The 21,902-nt window shown below is 43.8% G+C and overlaps 1 protein-coding gene across 1 annotated transcript; it reads right to left on the bottom strand.

The window, feature by feature from the left end:
* Positions 1–1,233: 1,233 nt before the first annotated feature.
* On the bottom strand, positions 1,234–10,663 carry Il22ra2 (interleukin 22 receptor subunit alpha 2). The gene is made up of 5 exons (XM_048425319.3): positions 10,504–10,663; positions 7,987–8,122; positions 5,744–5,922; positions 3,561–3,730; positions 1,234–2,458 (listed from the first exon to the last, which is right to left on the bottom strand). The coding sequence occupies exons 1-5, from the start codon at positions 10,562–10,564 to the stop codon at positions 2,318–2,320; spliced, it is 687 nt and encodes a 228-aa protein (XP_048281276.3). The 5' UTR covers positions 10,565–10,663; the 3' UTR covers positions 1,234–2,317.
* Between the last annotated feature and the right edge of the window lie 11,239 nt (positions 10,664–21,902).

Below are 21,902 nucleotides of genomic sequence, written 5' to 3' on the forward strand. Positions count from 1 at the left end.
CTTGTTTTCTTGTGCCTGCAGTATCAGTCCTTGGGAGATGGGGCGGGGGGGGGGGGCGGAAGAGGATCATAAATTTGAGGCCAAACCTAGGTTTTTATAGAGCAAGACCTTCTCTCAGTTTAAAAATTAAAGACATTTTGCTCCTGAAGATTATATTCACAGAGCAAAAGAGAGCTCTTGGTCTTTGGTGTAGTAATTACATAGCCTGTGACCTTGGAGACCACCACACACCCTGGACTCACTGTTCTAATGAGCGGAAATGAAATCGTGCTTGTATTTAGAGCCAAGAAGACTGAAATTCGAACCAAGTGGTAGAACAAGCTGAGAATTTGCTGGAAATACAAGCCCTTGATTGGAATCATCTCTGGAAAACCCTGGCCAGAATAAACACAACAATCCTGTAGGGCAATGGCCCAAGGTTATTTTGGTAAATGTAGTACGTAGTGTACACCTCACTCCTTTGCGTCATCTCATTCACGGATCTTCTCATTGAAAAGGACAGAAATTCAAGCCCAGTTAAAGTAGGAAGAAGAAGGAATTTACTTGTCCACTGAGAACCCTAAGTTTTGAAGTAGGGTTAGTTCTCAGATCAGCTGGATTATATTATCAAAGATCCTCTCTCCCCCATCTGCCCTGATGTCCTTGGGAACTGCCTTCTCTTCTAGGTTTTCTCCTTCTGCTGGGACCTTTGCCTTTGGAAGTTTCAGGCTCATCTGATGCCACAGTACCTGATTCCAGCGGTGACAATAGACCCTGTCCTACACTCCAGATATTAATGACTGGAAAGAACCTGACTGTCCTACTCAAGACAAGTCCCACCGGGTGATTACCCTGTGTGTATGTTAGGGATGGAAGTGGGATGGTCCCTCTGAGAAGATGACAAACAGGGATAGGGAAAGGGAGGAAGCACATGACTCTGGGGGTGTCTTGCAGGAGTCCCAAGCTTCCTGCTAAGACACAGGATGTGCGCGAAAGGAGGGCAAATGTCTAAACCAATCAAACAGAGTCAATTTTGGGATTACTAGCCTCGGGTACAATAGGGTTTCAGATGCCGGACAGAAGGCATGTTTGCGCCAAATACGTATTTTCAGTTGTACAACAAATGATGGTAGGACATGCTCAATGAGCGCCTGGAGGCTCACTCACAGGGCCTCTTTGTAGCTGTAGCTCCTGGAAATCCAAGAATACTAAGCAGGATTTCATCACACAGACTCACAACGAAGAACAACAACGTCAATGTGCAAAGTCAGATTTATTGAAGTAATACAACAATATGTTCTTAACATGATCATGTTATGTGAAAATTGCATCGTTTCTCAAAGCATTTCTCACTTGCATAAGCATAGCTGTGCTCCAGTATGAAGGCAAACCCAAAGCAAAACAAAATCAAAACCAAACTCTTATATTATCCATGACCAAGTTCACAGCCTAAATGCTGCCACCATGCTGCACGCTCCTGAGCCCCACTGATGGGGCTTCTTCTCAAGTCATTGCCCTTCCCCGGGTACAAAAGCACAAAAAAGGTACTAAGGCACAAAGAGAAATAAAAATTGAATAGTTCAAAAATAGCAGTGAAAAAAAAATCAATGTTTTCTGATCACACACAACAGCAGGGCCAATGCTCCAGATGTTGCTTTACACATTTCTCCCACAGTTTGAAGGACCTGTGGCCATTCATCATGGACAGTCATTTTGGGAGTTAGATTTTAGAGCATCTTTCACGATGATCACAGATGTTTTCTCATGCATGTCTCCTTGCTAGTAGATAACTTAAGTTCAAGGAACTACAGAAAGATTTAAGTCAGGGGGAGCTGGCCACTTTCTGAGCCTTAGGGTACCTGATCTTTTTATTTTGCGGTTTTAACAGAAAAAAAGGTTATTGTTAGGGTTGCTATATTCAGAAATAAACTTCTGTGTTTTATAGAAGATCTTTATCTATCTATCTTATCTTATTGAGGCAGAGTCTCACTATGTAGCCCTGGTTAGCCTGTAACTCTCTAAGGAGACCAGGTTGGCCCCAAAGTCAGAGATCTGCCTGTCTCTGCCTCTCCTATGCTGGAATTAAAGACACAACCTATCACAGCTCTGTAATCTCTTTCTCTTCTTTAAATTCTAATCTTTGAATCTGCTCAAATTCACCTTGTAACTAAAACAGAAAAGAAAGTATTGACAAAGAAACCCTGGAAAGGTGTGGGTGGGCATTGCTCTAAGAAAACAGAAACAGAAGCCAGCAAGCTGTCGCAGGCACAAACCGGTCCCATCTTCATTATGCGTTTGGTTTCGGCACTGCCGAGCGCCTCAGACCGGCTCATGGAAACTACACACATCTCCGTTCACTTCTCGGACTTTTTCTGCCTAACACGGGCTGATATATTTCCGCCATTACGCAGTAACCGGAGCGAGGTGTCAGACCTTCAATTTGAACAATTCTCTGAGTCCCTTCATAGGCCTTTTGCTCCTACACAGGAGAGAAATCAGAGGATGAAGTTTCCAGTGAGCTACTGATTTACTTTTCCTTTGTTAAAATCAGTGATTTGTATGTGATCGCTGTAGATCTTCAGGTAAAGCCTCCTTCCCCAAAGCCCTGGGCCATAACTGGAGAAAGTCACTTGTTAAATGGTCAAGCCGCATGACTTCTCCTTGAAGGCTAAGGATGGTTGGAGCTGTGGCCAGAGTCCCATTTTCGAGTATATAAGTTCTGAGTCAGGAAATGACCTGGACTTGCAGGGGTTACTGAGCAGGCAAACTTGGTCAAAGAGAGGGAAGGGGTGCAGGGGGGAGGGAAGGAGAGAAAGAACAAAGACAAAGAAGGAATCCAAAGACTCAGCTCCCATTTTACTTTTCTGATTCTTAGAAAGTCTGGCAGCACCTGTTTCTTGTTTCTGGCTATCATGGATGGCTTCTTGTGTCTTCCTGAGCTAGCCCTCTGCCCTCTTCTTCTGTAGTTGAACCAGTTTCACTACTTTTTTTTTTTTTTGTCTTCCAACTTAATAAGCCCTGACTTAGATGGATACAGAAAAAGACATTCTGTTCACCATAGAACCTAGATAAAGGTGCTGATAGTGGGCTTTCTATTACAAACTACCACAGCAAGACTGCTAAACAAGGGTGGGAGTGGGGAGGGGAGGGACTTGCAGGAGAAGAGAGAGGGAAAACTGACCGAGATGTAAAATCAATCAATCAATCAATCTCCCCAAAGAGACTGCTAAATGATACTGCAATTCAAAGGCTGGTGAAATAAATAGGGAGTATAAAGCTAACAAAATTAACATTAGCAACATAAAAATGAATGAAATATTTCTATTAACTTTTCACTATGCAAGGAAGTCTAAGGAGGCAAGCTGACTATCTGAAAGGTTCCATACACTACACACAGGAATGCGTGCACATAGAAGTTCTGATGCTGATAGAGACACTCACTCAGCTTCTCAGGGAAGATGAAAGAATAAAAAGACAGGGGAAGATCTGGAGACATGACATCAAAGCGACAGGTTGTGGGATAGAATCAAAATGCTCGTTAAGCAAATGAAAGACCCAGACATCGAGTCACTGGAACTCACCTTTTCTAGCAAATTGTCAATTATGAAAACTCGGTATACCAAGTCGTAGTAATTTTCCATAGATGTATTGTTTCCATTTTGGGCTCTGTACGGCAGCTCTGGGGCACGGAGGAGCACCAGCAAAGATCCATTAACTTGGACCGTAGTCACGGCGGGAGGGTCCAGCTTTGCTGGAGAAAAAATAAGTAATGTTGATAAAGCATTCCAAACAGCTGACTGTGACAGATTGGCACCATACACCATGTTAATCACTGCTGCGTTCTGAAGTGTGTCAAAATCATTATGAAGATAGTTTTCCTTCCATTTGTAAAAGACTGATCTCAGTCTCTTTCAATATTGAGAGAACGCCTGCCAATCATTTTGTCAACTCTATGATTTCATCATAGATTTTATACTTAAGTATAAAAGTTATGTAGAGGGGGGGCTTAGAACAAGAAAGGTATTATCTAGTTCCTTAAAGAGGTAAGATTTCAGAGCAGTTTTAAAATCATTCAAAGACTTGTAGCTATTAAATTAATTCAAGAGGATTATGTTGTATATTATGGGAATGGCTGGGTAGAAAGAGAATTTTTGGGTCATGCATTTTGTTGCCAATAACTGTTTTGTTTCTAGACAGACCTCATGAGTCGGAGCACCGTGGGCTGTGACAGGTTGCTTCTCAGAGCAGGTCTTGGGAGTGCCAGTGCATACAGGTGGCTCATTAACTGGCACACCAGGCTGTAGGAACATACTGTCCTCAGATCCTGGAAACCTGTTTTTTAACACAGGATGTTTGCACCGCCTCAGGAGTTGGGGAAGAAGAGGGCCAAGAGGAAAGTGAAGAGTCAGAGGAGGGGGTGGGACTCCTCCCAAGGGCTTCAGGTAGCTCAGCTTAACTGTTTTAGATGCTGGGTGTCTCTTCTACTTGGGAAGCTACAAAAGAACCCCCTACACATGCAAGGTTTTTTCTCTGTGAGGAGGAGTACTATAGAAATAACCTAAACCCTTGTTAACCAGATACCATCCCTATCTAAGTAGGACAGTCAAAAGTCTCCACTGCTCTGAGCCGGTGTCTTGGGCTGTTCTCATCTGATGGGTCAGACATTGATAAATATTTGAACTTGATCCCATTTCTAGCCTTAAATATAACAAATGACCCACATGTTCCCTGAATGGTACAAATCAGCTCAATTATGCAGCTTCCTCCTTTACCTCAGAGAATTGTTCATGGACTGACTTGAGTTTCAAGTCGTGCCCAGAAAAGATACTAGAGAATACAGGTGGGTTTGTTAATTTCTTCTGCTCATCTCCCAAGTAAAAAGCTCAAGATGATCAATCAATCAATCAATCAATAAAGTTACTTTTCTCCTGAGTTCCATTGCATCTAGCATTTTGAACCCAAGTCACTAAGTTTACGTCTAAGTGGACATTGCATCACTTAGAAGAGGTAGATGGATGAGTCCCAAGTTCTTCAGACCAGGGGCACCACACCATCACTACAGATGTTAACCAGAAGGAATTCAGATCTTGGGATATGTTCTCACAAACACTGAGCAAAGTTGGCAAATGTCTGCCCGACTTACGGTATTTGTACTTGGAACTAAACACATTTATATGGGGCTGAAGAGATGACTCAGCAGTTAAGAGCACCAGCTGCTCTTCCAGAGGACCAGAGTTCTATTCCCAGCAACCGCATGTGGCTCACAACCATCTATAGTGGGATCTGATGTCCTCTTCTGGCATAAAATTGTACAAGCAGATAGAGCACTCATACATAAAAGCTGAGGCTAGAGGCAGGTGGATCTCTGTGAGTTTGTGACCAGTCTGTTCCACAAAGCGAGTTCCAGGAAAGACAGGACTGTTTCACAGAGAAACCCTGTGTTTTTACATGGACTGTAAATAAGAGAAACAGGATCTGTGAAGTGAGAAAGCGTTGGGATAAAGAGAGAAATAATTGTTGTTTCTGAGTGTTTTGGGGTTAATAGATTGAAAGGTTTCTGTGTAAGCAGGGTGCTGAAGTTTTGAAACTCTTGCCCAGATTTCCAGGGTTATCAAATAGAAATAATAAAAACAAGTGCCTAGTGTAGTCCTGAGGATTGCCTCAGGATGACAGTATGGGTCTCAGCAGAGCACAGGACCTGGCCAAGCATCCAGAGGTTGTTCAAAGGCAGAAAGGAAATGGCAAGCGACTGGCTGAAACTCACTTTCCCACCACGGGGTGAAGCGGGGTGTCCTGCTCCAGGCGGAGTAGCTCCCAGCCCGGGCTGTCTTCACCCTCCCATAGTACGGCTCGTACAGGTTTAAGGTTTCATTGGTCAGGTCACAGAAGAGCGCTGGGGTCCCCCAGCAGTCCGTTTTATTTTTCCATTGTCTCTCTCCATACCTGCAGAAGGGAAATCACAAATGTGAGTTTCTCCTCTCCCGCCTGAGGATGCCAGTTTTTCTAGTGTGTTAACCCTTTCTACAGTTTGAAATCTTATGCTGTCTTCAAGAATCTATGAAAGTCCTTTCATGCCAGTCAAGGCATTGGCTTGCTGAGCGCTAAACTGAACTCTGAAGCCTTCTGTGTCACTAACAGAAGCGCTTATTTCCTTTGGTGTGCAGCAGTGTGCTTCTTCTGGTATGCGGACCAGCTTCCATTTTAAGTCCTCCATCCACATCCTTCCCACTTCTGAACCCTCAACTACTGCCACATGCCTTCTCAGGTGATGCTTACTGAATGAACACACATGGCCCAGCTCTTTATTGAGTGGAAATTGCACTGAGGGTTCCTTAGGGAGCTCTGGTACTAAGGACCTGGGAGATAGAACGCTGCAAAAACGGGGTGAAGCAAAAGGCCAACCTGAGCCCATGGGGCGGCGTCAAAACCAAACCTTCCTACCGCTCACAAGTGAGAGAGGAAGACCACGGAATATGCCAAGCAGGAGGCTGAGGAGGAAGGGCCCAGTTGAAGGACTGACTTTGTCCTTCCATATAGTGAGCAATATTGCTGCTCCCTATCCTCTACTTTCTACGTAATTACAGTAGTTTCATGGTGTCAGGATTAAAACAGAAGCAGCAACACAAACGCAGCGCAATTGGATGAGCTTGGACCATCATTTAGTGATGACATATTGTCAGAGGAGCGCATCTGTTGTGACTGAGCTTTCCTGTTTCCTGTGTGTGTTCTATTCAAAGTAGCACAGATATTAATTAACTATGAGCCATGCAAACAAATGAAAGTTCTCAAAATTATACATAGGTCTTGTGCTGTTGAAAATACGATGGGGACAGGAATCATCCCAGATACTCTGAGGTTTGAATTTTATGTAAACTTGAAGAATTGCAGATTAAAGTTTCGTGGAGCCTCGGGTTGAATCTTAGCTTCGTGGTAGAACAGTTTCAAATCCTCTTATTTCTTTGGCCACAGACAAGCTCGTTTTGGACCCAATTGTACTGCGTGCAGGGGACATGCAAACAGAGCGCCAGTCCCTATTTCCCACACGCCACAAGCTTCTCCAGCTGGGTCCAAACCTTGTTTACAGACAGAGAAGCTTTTATTGAAAAGATTGCTACATTTTACAGAGGGAAATTAAAGAAAACACCAGGATACTGTTTTTTAAAAATTAATTCAGAGGAAATCTGAGCAAGGAGCCCACTCCAACTAAAGGGACATGGATGGATTTATGGATTAAGAGGCATTATTCTGGCTCGTATCTACACCTGATTTCCTGGAGTTTTCACTACAGACCACGAAAGCTAAGCTGTAATTGCTCCTGCCTTTTATTTAGCCAAGTTTCCAAACTATTTAGGAGGAGGAGAATCTCAAAACCCTTATGGAATGTGTAGACTGAATACCCCTACTCTCCAATCAGGAGCGACTATTTCTCAGCCTTGACAAAGGAAAGGTGTTGATTACATCTGGGTTTTGGCATTGAACTGGCAAAGCAAGCACGAAGATCCGACAAGAGGAGCATGTTTCTGCGTGTCCTAGTGTGTGTGCTCACAGACGTCTTTAATACTTACATAGAATCTGGTAGATCGTAAACCTACCCAAAGACAAATTTACCAGTTAATAATATCTTTTACATACTTCCATGTCTGCCTCAAGCTCAACCACCAGTAGCTTTGTCTTAATTGAGTGTTTGCTCTGGGCTGAGCGAGTGGCTGCCAACATCCATTTGACAACTTGAAGAGCCATCGTGTGCTGGAAATGTCCGAAGCCTAAGGACTCCTATCCTGAGCTCCCTGGAGCTGACTTATCTATTTGTCTTAAAGACTGCACACATTATCACACCTTTGTGTCCCCAGACAACCTTCTGTCCCTACTTCCGCTTCTGCTAAACCCTCCTGCCTGGAACTCCTCAAAAAGCCAAATAAAGCAAAATCTAAAGGTGTCCGTCGCCTCACACTCTATTGCATTCCAAAACATATTCCCTGGTAGCCCCTGCCAATGGAATCTACTTACATTTTGTATTGCACAAAGTAGATGCTGCCATTCTTAGTGAGGAAGCTCCCTGGCTGCCATCGCAAAATGTTGTGGAAATTTCTGGACTGAAACTGGACGTTCCGAGGCTTCAGAGATCCATGGGCTGGCTGAGTTTCTAAAGTGGCAAGAAGGACAGCGTTGGGCATGGCTGTGACGACTGCTGCCCACTGCTGCTCTGGGCGGCAGAAGATTTTTTCATGAAATCTCTGCATCAGGAGGCCGCCGGGAGCCACTCCAGGGGAAGGCAGAGGTGGCAGGGTCAAAAAATCAACATTTTCGACTCTTTAGTATGATGGTGAGAAGCCCCTCCCTCTCCAGTTCCAGGGAATGAACTCAGGGCAAGTTCTCTGCCCCTGAGCTACACCCTTAGCCTAAGGTAAAATTGCAGAATGATGTATTTCATGCTAGAAAAACAGTTGATGATATCACCACCACACCCCCAATACTCCCCAATGGGTAAAGAAACTAAAACTCATGAAAAGAATAGAGAACATAATCTCTAGTTTATGCCCAATTAGCAATGGGCTAATGCTGTGAAAAACAGACAAACAAATAAAAAACCATTTCCTGTCTACTTGCTATAAGTACCTATGTAGAATTGTTCAGATTCACTGGCCCACACTCACGGGGAATTACTCAAGACTGTGGACTCTGGTGAGGGTGTGAAGTCACAGGCAGGAGAGGGCAAGACTTCACTTGGCAGGATTATTTGCATTTCCTTCTTCAAATCATGTGACATGGGTGACCTAGCTTTACCTACATTTAATCTTACAGAGGCTGGGGATCAATAACAAAAGGTATTTCAGGGTTCAAAGTTTCTGGTAAAGGAGAAAGGATGGTTTCCTTGGATATTTCTTCTTACCCATTGAATGGTGTTATGGTGTTGACATTGTCATTTTTTTGTATATGTTTTGAAGGCCTCCTGCAATGTGTGAATCTTAGTATGGACTAGAAAATGTCTATCCCCATGCCTTATTCTGTGCGCCCAAATCACTACCTGCTTAATCCTAGTTAGTACATAAGATTTAGTAGCAGGTGACAGGCACAATTTCTTGGAGATCCACCCAGAGTTGACTTTCTAACCTGAAGATGGTTGTCTCTTGCACTGTCTCTTATGTCTTCGGGCTTGCCTTGGATTTTTCTAACAGCTTCTCTGTCACCGCTGTTCCTAGTGACAGCTCACAGTGCACAGAGCACTGAGGGGCTTTTTCCATCACCTGCTCATTGAACTTGCCCAACTCCTCCTTGATAAAGATTCCGCCAGAGTCTTCCTCGACTGATCAAGAGACCCAGCCCTGGAGAAGTGAAGGGATCTGCCCAGGATCAGGCATGAAAGCTGATTTTGTGCCCAGGCTGACTCTATAGCCTGCTTCTTACTACTGAAAACTGAAAGTAAAGTTCCAGGCAAAAAGGAGCTGATGGTGGAGGCAGAGTAATGCAATAATTATTATTATAATTGCCTCCTTCAATTCCTTCCTTCTTGACTCTTATTAATGAACATATAGAAGCATCCATCAGAAGCTGTGCTCCTTCTTTACAAAGTATCCACCGACAACTGCATAAGAGAGATTACTATTACTGCTGCCTTTCCGGTGTGGATATAGGCTCAGCAAAGTTACACGTCATGCCATGCCCCGGGTTACAGGTGCTGTACAGTCGGGAAGCAAGATCATTTACCAGCCCTGGAATTCTTGCTAAGTGAGTCCTTGCTACCAAGGACAAGAGGAATAGCCTACTCTAGTTCCCTTATTTCTGTCACTTGAATGTAGAGTCATAGAACAACTTCATAATTGTGGACACTTACCTAAGCCACTTATGTGAGCGTCCCTGTCTACTGACTCGGGACTCCAGGGCCCTTTCTGAGAGGTTTGTCTTGATAAAAACATTCTTGAAGAGGTCTCTGTAAGCACCATTTGTTTGTGGGCTCTGTTCTCTGGGAGAGGCTGCTTTAAATACTCAGCCTTTACACTAACTCTAAATCTCCACAGTAACCTACAATCTTCATTCCACGGATGAGAGAAAGCTCAGATGGGGTGTTAGGTAAAATGCCTGTTTTTCAAGGTAACAAATGGCAGGTGAAATCTAGGCTCTATGTGGCTTAGGGTCTTGTGGTTTGTGCTCATAATCACTTGATGATTATATCTATATCTATATATTACACACACACACACACACACACACACACACACACATATATATATATATATGAGAGAGAGAGAGAGAGAGAGAGAGAGAGAGAGAGAGAGAGGAGAGATAAAGAGAGAGACACACAGAGAGAGGTTGAGACCATGAACTGTCTTCTACTGTCTTCTACTATGAAAGTGGTCCCTCTGTCATGAACTCAGGTACCTACTATTCATTCAGGATGCAGAGAGCAACTTACCCTATGTTTCCTGGAACCATTTAGTGACCTTACAGAGTTCAGAAAGACATTCCTAAACTTGCCTTGATCAGACCCAAAACTGGCCAGTTAAAAGGAAGTAGTAAAGTACTTACCTATTCCGATGGTCAGGAAGGACCTGATGAGGAAGCCTAGAAAGTAAAGCTTCAGCATCATGGTGGCAAGTGTGCCTGTCTTTCAGTGAGGAGACAGCTGAGAAGAGGGAACTATAAAAATCCACACACGGATCGTCACTTCCGTGGTTTCAACCAATGGCAAATGTTTCCTTAAAAGAAATGTATTTTGTTACTTTATTTTTGTTACACTAAAAATTAGAAATCCCTTAATGCATATTTATATATATATATGTACACACACACATCTGTAAATGTTCTGACCATGTGACTTAGGGTTTTGTGTCTTGTGCCCATAATCACTTGATGACATTGAGAAAGAGAGAGAGAGAGAGAGAGAGAGAGAGAGAGAGAGAGTGAATCTCTGAACTGTACACATATATATACACACACACACACCTGCATGTTTATCTAGCAGTTTAATAGCAAATCCTGAGGGCAGGGTGGGACAGGAATTATGCAAGGTGAGTTGAATGAATCTTGAGGGAATTTGGCTTTAAGAAGCAGGATGTGTTTTGGGGACCAAGAGGACTTCAGAATAATATGCTTGGCAATTGTAGCAGCCCCAGCCCCTGGCAGCTGTTCAAAGAGTTGTAGGCAGTGCTTTTTAGATAACTTCTCTGTCTCCCTAGTATTTATGCCTAAGGCCCCTTGGCACTCCTAACTCTTCCGAGAGCTCCCTGCTATACTGTTAACTTTTTCTTCTCCAAGGTGGCCTTGAGCCCCTATCAATAGATGCCTCTTGCTTCTCAATCCCACCCCCACAGTTTCCAGCCACTAATCTCAAGGAAGATCTTCAAAGTTGCCAAACTAAATGATGACTGAAGACAGTAACTGTGGAGGGCCATCAGTTTGAGCTGCAGCAAATCCGGTTCACAGCTCCATGAAGTCAGATTGAACCAACTCGTGGGCTCTTTGTCAGAGCTTCATCACATTGCTTTACCAACAACCCCCTCTCCCCGTGCTTTTGGAGGCATTAAAAACTATGCATATCAGCAAAGCAAAGTCAGAGGGTTTTTTGTTTGTTCATTTGTCTGTTTTATGCTTTGAAGAGGCTCTTGAGGTCAAAAGAGGAAATGTACTCTGGCTTCTTTTTCATTGTATATGGATGAAAAAAAAAAAGAAAGAAAGAAGAAGGAAGGAACAGTTTGTCATCTGCATTGAAGTCCACGTTGTAGAAAGGGCAGTAGACTTTTGAACTGTAGTGCAAGCCTGAAGGCACAAAAATGATTTGGGGCTAAACACATGAATACTCTTTCCTCTCTCCAGAGAGTGTATACAGGTTGAACGGACGTGTTTAGCATGAGAAGCACTCATTCTATACTTAGAAGGCGACCAAAGGAAATTTAAAATCTTGAGCTTGTGATTATAATAGTGGTCAGTGTTTATCAGCGCTAGATTAAGAGCTTATCAGACTTCTATTGATTAATGTCAAGACTCTGGACTTTTAAAGTCTTAGCTTAACAATAGCATAGCGATGGGAAGATTTTCTTTCCATTTTTATATACGTTGATCACTTTCTTACACTTTTATAACGTGCATAGACTTTAAACTTTTTTAGTCCAGTTATTTAAAATGAGACATGGGAGGTTGATAACTGAGAGCCCGCACTGTAAAGCAAGTTCCTTTAAGTAAAGGAATAGTAAAAAGTTACTCAGAAACCTGTTTTGTGAGTTTAATCTCTTTTCAGAGTCTGGTAGCAAGATAAACTGTTTGTCTTTCTCAGCTGGGGGCCTAGAAGCTCCAGGTGAGTAAGGCCTGATTTTTCTATGTCAGGAGACCTGAGGAGGCAGCTGAAGCCTGGGGGGGGGGGGTTGGGTACTTGCTGATGGTTAAATTGACAAATAGTCAATATCATCAGGGATCCGAGAAGAATAAATTATAGCTGGAAGTATAATCTCAATGGTCTATGTATCAATTAAAACAACCGCGATCCATTACCTAGACAGGTTACCTTAGGCTCCCAGAGTTCTTTGGGAGCAGAAGGCGTTGATCTTTGTAATATGTTTTCTGCCTCCCCCCACAAATGAGCTTCTCCACCGACGCAGTAAGATCAAGGTGAATTGAAAAAGTAGGATAATAAGCGTATTTGAGCAGTTCTGTCCATATTGGGTCATGGTCTGAGTGGATGAAGACGGTTGGCCAGGTCTCTTCCTCTTAGTGTGGTAGCCTGTAGCTGACCAGCTGGACCTCTTTCCACCCACACACTAAATTCCCCAGGTTTCTAGAGGACATAACTGGTCATTTCCGGTCTCCTTATCAAGGAGGCAGGCTACCACATACAGGAAGACTGCGGAACCTTGGGTGTGACAATAACCCAAGTCTCTAGGACTGCCCAGGAGAGGAACAACTGGAGAACCGCCATAAACGGGCTGCCTATGCATGCTTAAGAAGCATTGCTGGGGTAGAAATGGTGTTGATGATGATGATATTTGAGCAGAGCAACTCCCAGGCAGGTTCTCCAATACCAGAGATCAAGGCCAGAGAAGTTACACCCCATGCGTTGGAGGCTAGGGGTGATGACCCAACATGCCTGCCACAAGCTGGGTTTGTGCCCAAGTGTGGTCGAAAATGGAGCACTCAGGTAGGGACTTGGTTAACTGGCAACTTCAGGGGAGGGAGCTGCACTAGCCACCAGGAATTGAGCTTTGGGGGCCTTTCTTTTGTTCAGAGACTCTCTGAACAGGAAGTGTTTGGACAGAGAGAGAGAGAGAGAGAGAGAGAGAGAGAGAGAGAGAGAGAGAGAGAGAACTTTTTGGATCATGGAGAGGCTAGCTGGAGGTTCCAAACCAACAAACCAACACTTTGGATGTCCCAACAAACCAACACTTTGGATGTCATACAGGATAGCAGAAGCCTTTGACTGTTCAGACTCAGGTCTTAGAAATTTTTCCTGTAAAGGAACTTGGGAATGCTGACTTTACTTTTACCAGACAAAATAGGGCAAGCAATAAAAAAATGTCCAGTTTGTGCAGAGCGCTGGTGGCAGGCAGGACATGAGGTGGTTTCAGGCAGGGTTAGCCTTACCATGATCCAGGTGGAGCCATCGTGTTCCATATGTCTCCCTTGGAGACCTTAAGGGTCCCTGCTAGGAGGGGCAGTATTGTCTTTTGTGGGAAGCTTAAACATTAAAAATGCATGTTCAACTGATCTCTTAAGAGTTTGAGGACCTTCTATCTATAAAGCATATCTATTTTTTTTTACTTACTTTAGGCTTAACTTGGAAAACACATAAGAGGCCAAATAGAGGTTGTCACTAAATGAACAGTGTACAAGTTAGTAGATTAACAAAGTCACCAAAGACAAAGGAACTAGACAAATATGACTGTGAACCTAAGTAGACCTTAAGAATTTATAAACCTTACTTATCAAATATACTTTATTTATTAAACATATGTGGTTACTTACCTAAATTTTTTATAAACATGATATTGAACAGTTAGTCAAGACATAAGTAGTTAGAAATACATTACAAAATTTTGTCACCATACAAAAGTCCAGACCAGTGCAAAATATTTTAGAGACCTGTTGCTGCTTCCTTGGTCTAAAAGGGGACACATGATAAACCAAGGGTCAGTAGGACTTAGAAGTTCTACCATTGTTGTTTTAAACCTTGCGGTCATCTTAAGGTGGTGGAGTCATATTGCATGTATCCTTTAACCTTAGTAAATACGGCTGCCAGCTATGTCGCTGCTTACATCTTGATGATGTCATCAACCAATATTGAGGAGAGCCACACGGCTGCTATTTTAAAACACCTATTTTCCTATATAAGAGTCAAATCCAAGTTACATATATAGTAGATTCTAAACCAGAGTTGAATCATATATGTCATATGTTGTGGCAAACTAAAATCCTTATGTATAGTTTTTAATTATAAACCTTTTGTTATAAGTTTTAAGGTAATTTTTTGTGGCAGATTTTATATATTTTAAACCATACCCAATGAACTTATAAATCCTGAGACAGAGTTTACAGCATAGTCTTAAGAGTTTTTTTTTCCTTTAGCAGAGCACAGAAAAATCATAGAGATAATATTTTTAAGAATGAGAAGATGTGGAACCTTAGGGATAAGAGATTTTGGGGTCGTTTACTTTTGTGGTAGCAGAAGTTGTTACAGTCTGTGAGTATTTGAAAATCAGCTGTGCCAATTTTAGGCCTTTGATCTGTACTGAGGCCAGTCTGTAGTAATAGGGTAGGAGCCTGTAGACAAACACAAAGAGAGAGGCAAAGTGGAACATTGTGTGCAGGGACGGGGTGTTCCTGTCAGTTCCACGAGGGGACTGAGAACTGAAGCTCTGGGAACCTAGGAGCTGACAGGAGGCTTAGTGGGACTGCAGGCATAGCTGACAGGAGACTTAGTGGGACTGCAGACAGGAGCTGACAGGAGGTTTAGTGGGACTGCAGACAGGAGCTGACAGGAGGTTTAGTGGGACCGCAGATAGGCTGTAGTTCCCCGAGGAAGGCTCGAGAAAGCTAAGAGAGAGCAGGGAAAAGGGATACAGTGGTAGAGACCCAGACAGGTGTAGCAAGCCAGAGCCCAGAGCTGACTGAGGTGGATAAAGTATCATGCTGACAAAAATTTCCATCTAAGACATCCCCAAGAAGAAAGAGAAACTTGTCAGAGAGAAAAATGCTCCAAGTCACAGAGAAAAGGCATCTCTTGTCCTTGTAATTGGAGCCCAGTGAGGATGAGAGGGTCTTCCTGGCACACCTGCTACAGAACTTTGACCAAGTATTCTCAGTTTCTCCATGCCTCAGTTTTTTCATCTGAAATGTCAAAAATAACGATACCAATCTCCTAGGCTGAGAGATAGTTTTAAATAAGTGAATGCACACAAGACCCTTAGCAGTGTCCCATGATTAATGAGTGTTATCCTTGCCTTTCCATGGCCCTTCTATTTTGAAACAAATCACGCCATTTTAACCTGCCACACTTCAATACGTCCCTCTGAAAAAGACCAACGGCAACAGAAGAGTAGCACCCCATATCGCATCTAAAAATAAGTTTTTTCCTTAGAAGAATTGTTGATCTTCTGGAAGCCACAGAAGTAGGAAGGAAGAGACTCAAGTCAGGGGCTTGGGCAAGTTTTCCAGACACAACACAATGGGGACACCACGTAGACTCCCCCTCCTGAGCAGTGGAAGGTAGGAAGGAAAGGACACAAAACGGGTCTAAAGCTAGCATTTCATGACTGGAGGAAGGAGAGCAGAGAGCCCCCATTAACTGGTTAATGCTATTTTCACAGAAGATGACTTCAAATTTTACATTTCAAATTTCATTTGTAACAATCCTGTACATGTTCGTTGGCTGCCAAGTTAACGGGGAAAATATAATTTGTCTTTTTGTCTGTTGAATGAACGGTTAGAGATGTTGGCTTTACACAGGTTGTCATTTACACAGGTGGTCACTGAGACAGCTCATGGGTTTGGTTTCTGAAATGTGACATGACGAAAGCTCAGGTTATTGAGAGGATTTAGTCCTCAAGCACATTTTTTTCTTTCTGTGCTTTGGATGCTAAGGATCGAAGAAGTAGAGAACACGCTTGGCAAATACTCTACCACTGAACTATAGTCCCAACCAGAATTCAGTTATTAAGGATTTTTACATAACTTCCCCCTTCCTCCCAACTTCTTATTTGTTTTACAGAATCAGTAGCTCCATGCAAACCCTAATCTCACTCGCCGCTGCTCAACATGATACTCTAAACTCAGGCATTTCCCCTTCCCCTTGAACCAGAACCAGGAGCCGTTTAATTGCTTCAAAATAAGATTCATTGATGGTGAAGACATTGACTGTCACATGTACTCAAATCCGACGATCACCCACCATTTAATAATCAGGGCGGGTGCAAAGTTTAAAATCCAGGGGGCAATGTCAGCAAATGAGGAAGGATGACCCCAGGGAACTTGGAACGCCAAAATCATGGCAAGGGGACATAGCATATGCTGCACGACTCTTCTTCAAAGAGGCAACCTTCTAACCAATGGCAGCTTCACCCACAGAAGGGAGAGTTCTGGATCACAGGGAGGCGTCAGACCTGGTGTTGTCGTCACACATCTCCATACAGTGTTTTTGTAAAACACGCGTGACATCTATCCTCAACTACCCTGCTGTCTGTCCGCAGCACCCTCTTTCCTGAAGTTCTGCTGTCTTCCCACCTCCAGCTCCCTTCAGCTCTAGCCCTAGTTAATCCCCGTGGTGAAGAACAGAGGAAGGGATCTCCCAGCGCCTCCTGAAACCTTTCCTTTCTCATTTAAGATGGAAAGAGAGAGAGTGGACAGGGATAGAAAGTCACAGCCCAACCTGGGCTCGGTGCTGTCTACATCCCTGACCCCTCTGGAATTCAGCATCGGAACTTAAGGGGCATCTCTGTCTCATCTGCTGCTTAGAGCAATGCTTGCTCTGTGGTAGGGCAGCACATATTTGCCAAGTATGACTGAATGAGTGGGTGAATGAATGAATGAACGAATGACCAACGACTCCTACTCAGCAGCCATCACCAAATGAGCTCTTCTAAGAATCTGAATGAGTCTACATGTATACTGATAGGTTTCAAACCCAGTACAAATGGCTGGAGTGTCTATTTAACATATCAACTAGACCTGGCTGCCAGGTTCTCCCCATATTCCCTCAATCCCTACCTGTTGCAGGGCCCTCCTGGCTGGCATACCCTGACCCCTACCTGAACTCTCCATCCCCGAGGGCTGGGCTGCACTGACCATATAATCTAACCATTTTGGTACCTTCTCTTTTTGTGACTTTGGGTCTCCTGGCTGCTGCACCTAGTTCCCATTTCTCCCTCTTCTTTCCCTCCCCTCTCCTCACATGGCTCAGGGTCATGTCCACTCTGGACTCTCCCAGATGTCCCTGCCTATGGCCATGCTCTCCCACATGTCTATAATTAAGTTTCTCCTCCATCAAACCCAGAACCAGTCACATCCCTTTCATTTCTCTTCTCTTCTCTTCTCTTCTCTTCTCTTCTCTTCTCTTCTCTTCTCTTCTCTTCTCTTCTCTTCTCTCCTCTCCTCTCCTCTCCTCTCCTCTCCTCTCCTCTCCTCTCCTCTCTTCTCCTCTCCTCTCCTCTTTTTCCTTCCTTCCTTCATTCCTTCCTTCCTTTCTGTTTTCTTTCCTTCCTTCCTTTTTTCATTCATTTGGGGCTAAAATCTGAGACCAGTCATGTTCCCTTTCCCTTTCTTATTTCTTTTTTTTTTTCATTCACTTGTGCATGGAAATCTGGGAATGGCAAAAATGAGCTCCCTTCTGGGAAACTCAGAGGATCTGAGCCAAGCTGCTAATCTGACTTTTCTAAGGTATGTTTGGATCATGTGCTTCTGTTGGCTTCTGCCAGACACAAAACCTGATTCCAAATTCTGGAGTCTGCTTCTTCAGCTACTGCTTCCTTCTCTCTACTTTCTAATGACTACTCTTTGGCCTCTGGTCTGCTTCACCCACCGGGACATCTCCCTTTTCTCCTACGCTCCCTTCTCCTTCTCTCCTGGGTAAGTGTCACCACCAGCTGCCTACTCTGTTTACTGTGGTTACAAAAGTAGCCAACTCATGCCTAGAACAGTGCCTGCACTCAACAGGAATGAGGAGTAAAATCAGATCTGACTGAGTTCACAGTGTGAAGGTGATTATACAATTGCCACTGTCATTCTTCGTTTGGAGTATTCATCCCTTAAAGGGACAAGAAGATGTCAAAGAACGCAACACTCACACAAACAAGAAAATAATCCCTCTTACCCTGTTAAATGCAGGCACTGTTCTAGGCACGAGTCGGCAAAAATGAACTCAACAGCAGATCCAGCAATGACAGGGCCGAGATAATTTTTTATTTTTTTAAGTTTTTCAAGACAGGGTTTCTCTGTGTAGCTTTAGAGCCTGTCCTGGAACTAGCTCTTGTAGACCAGGCTGGCCTTGAACTCACAGAGATCCGCCTGCCTCTGCCTCCTGAGTGTGGGATTAAAGGCGTGCGCCACCACTGCCTGGCCGAGATAATCTTTTGTAGCTAGCTACTGGAAGCAGATGGTTGTGTACATGTCCTTTATTCTCCTTTGGAGTGCAGTTAGAAGCAGATGCTCAGGGTGACTTTGGTGGTGTCCATCCATAGTGAATCAGATGGAATCTGCCTCTGGTTTCTTCTCCTGGCCCTTCCCTCATTCTGCCCTCACAATTCCAACACCAGACCTGTGGATGCCCACAGTGGCAAACAGGAGCGCCTGCTGCCTTTTCTTACTTAGCAGACCCTCAGAACTTTCCCAAGGAATGCCTATGACCTTGCCTATGACCTTCAGGCAGCTCTGAGTCCTGTGCAATTCAAACTGCTTTCAGGGGAGAATTCAGAAAAGAAGGAACCTTGCTATTCAAACACAATCAATAAGCACACTGTGCAACCTAAGTTTAATATTGGTCTGGACCTTCAACAACAATACATCACAGGTTGAACATCCCCGCTCTGAATATACGAAAGAACTCTAACCTGCTCCACGGAGGATACAAGCTCATGCCTTGGAGAATGGTCAAAGGCAGCTGCTCTACAAACACCAGTCCGAGCCCTTCAGGCTCCGTGTACTGAGATAAATAAAGCACAAGGTGTGTGTTTAGACTCCGACTCTACTCCTAAGGTATTCATGTATATGCAAACATTCTAAAATATAGGACATTTCCAAAAGCTGAAGGAATTCCTGTCCTAACCATTTCCGATAAAGGCCACTCGATTTGTGTGACATCTGAAAATCTCCATTCACAAAACTTAATAAGTCTTCATGAAATTAATATTTTCTGTTATATATATATATATATATATATATTTATTTATTTATTTTCTGGACAAGAGAGGCTATTGATTTTGTTTTGACTGCTTTTATTTATTTACTTATTTTCAAAAAATGGCATGTCTGTGTGGTCTGTTTCATGTATGTGTATATTCTCAGAGCTGACCATTTGGTACTGAATAATCCACTGGCATGTTTTTCTCTGGGGAAGACTGTTTCTCGGCCTCTCAGTCTTCCTTAGTCTTCATCTAGGGTTGAGGCCTTCCTTGCCTTCTATTATCCACATTAGTGTGTTTATTGTTGCCATTCTTGTTCTGGTCCTGTTTAGGGAGCCTATTTTGATTGTTCTTGATCAAGGTCATTCAGTGACCTTGGAAACCATTAAGTTCTTTCCTAAGACCTTCAAGCCTTCAAGTGTTTGGTGACCCTGGAAAGAACTTTTATTGGAATCTGAATGGCGCTGGACATTTGTTCCTCCATCTTAATCTGTCGGGTCCCTGGTATCATGGCGTTTTGGCAAAGTTGTGGCCATGACCTCCTAACCAGCCTTCCTGTTACTACTACTGTCCTGTGCACCAAGTGGAGTGTTCCTTTTAAACACGAAATGAGAACATTTCCCTCAGAACATGCCAAATATTTGTTTATTGAACCTTCCAGGAGCTGACTCTGTCAACTCTTACATTCATGCCCTGCACACTCTCCACTTTCTCTGCGGCTCTCCAGACTTCACAACCTTCCTGGCATTCCTTTGCCAGGCCAGGCACACTCCCTCCCACTCTCTTGAATGCATTCCTGAGAGGTACACGCTCATTGCTTCACCTCCTTCGCTCATTGCTTCGCCTGCTTAAATGTTGCCCTAACAGCGGATATTCTGACTGCTCACCCCAAAGACCAATCCCACTCCCTCCCTGCTGGCCGTCTTTGTCATCCCCTTCACTTTCCCGCATTGCACAGGATACAAGTTATTCTAACTATGTGAAAATCTTCCTTGTCAGCCATGACTTTGAACATTTGGTGCCTGGCAGGTCCAAAGGAAATTTCATTACCCAACTTCTTGGTGGTTAGACAAAAAGAAGCATTCCTCAGGAACTCGGGAAGCTGGTTCCCGTCCACCAAAGGAACCACTTTCCTTATCACTGGCAGAAGGGACAAATGGCTATCTGTGGTCCCTATCAGCATATCAAGGCACAGGTTGGCTTCCAGGCTCCCTCAGTATCACAAGTACCTGTTGCAGAGTGCATGCTGTTCTTAGCTCTTCTGGCTTATCTGTCCTCCTACCTTAAACTTCCCCAGGCCCAGGAGCTTCCCTCCCCCAGTTACTAGTTCTCCTTATTTTGGCTATGCTCTCCCTGTCTCTTGACCCCTTCTTGGTTCTTTTCCCTCTGATTCCAGATACCTCTGACTGTTTTCTCCCTTATGTCTTCAATAAACCCTTCCCTTGAACTATATCTTGGAACGGTCATGTCTTTAGTTCATACAGCACCCAGCTGGTGTCACCTCTTGGAAGGTTGTATGGTTTTAGGAGGTGGAAGGGCACTGGAGAAAGTGGGTCACTGGAGGTTTGTAAATTGCCTCTCCCCCCTTCTACTAACTCTGCCTCCCAACTGCTGTTCAAAGTGACTGCTGGGTTTCCTGCTCTTCCCACTGACTTTTCCATGCTGTGATGGAATGAAGCCCTTCAGCCCGTAAGCCAGAACAAACACTTTCTACCTATTATTGCTTCTTGTGAGGTACTGAGCGTGGTAAGAGCACTGGCAGAATCCAGGGCTTCTGGTATCTTCCTCATTTGTTCTCCAGCTTACCTATTAGATAGGCTTCCCTGGACCTGATGTTCACTGTTTTCAGTTAGGCTGGCTGGTAGGTGAGGCCTGTTTCGGGGCTACAGGCAGGTGCAGTCACATCCAGCTTTTTATGTGTGTTGAGGATCTAGACTCAGGCCCCCGTGACTGTCCTGTATCACATCCACGCAGTAGTCCTTCTAAGCAGGAGTATATTTCTACTGTCTTAGTGATCGCAATAATTCCTCTAAGACAGACACTGCTGGCACCCACGTGTTAAGCATTCTCTCTGGACAACACTCGTCTCAAGGTTTCCTCCTTCACTGCACAGGGAAAGCGTCCTTGACCCCTGCTCTCCAGTGAGGCCCGCTTTTCTTTCGGAACTACTTGGAACAGGCTATTCCTCATTGGCTACTTACAATAGAAATGTCCCATTCTGTAAGGGTTTTTCGATTTTACATGTGTGAATGTTTTGCCTGTATGTAAGCCTGTATACCATATTTGTGCCTGGTGCCAACAGGGGGCAGAAGCAGGTGCTGGATCTCCTCCAACTGGAGTTATGGATGTTTGTGAATTACCATGTGGGTACTGGGAATTGAACCCTGGCCCTCTGCAGCAAGATCAACAAGTACTCTTAACAACTGAGCATCCCTCCACTCCCTGACTCATTTTAAAAGATTACTTTTAGAATTACTTTAAAGCTTAGATATATAAACTAGAAAATAATTCTATAGCAATAATGAATAGCAACAAGTGATGTATAAAACACATCAACTAACTATGAAAGATTGCCCTTGTGCTTCGATAAATGAATATCCAAATAAG

This window comes from Myodes glareolus, chromosome 1 (assembly GCF_982192425.1).
Source record: "Myodes glareolus chromosome 1, mMyoGla1.1, whole genome shotgun sequence".
NCBI lineage: Eukaryota > Metazoa > Chordata > Mammalia > Rodentia > Cricetidae > Myodes > Myodes glareolus.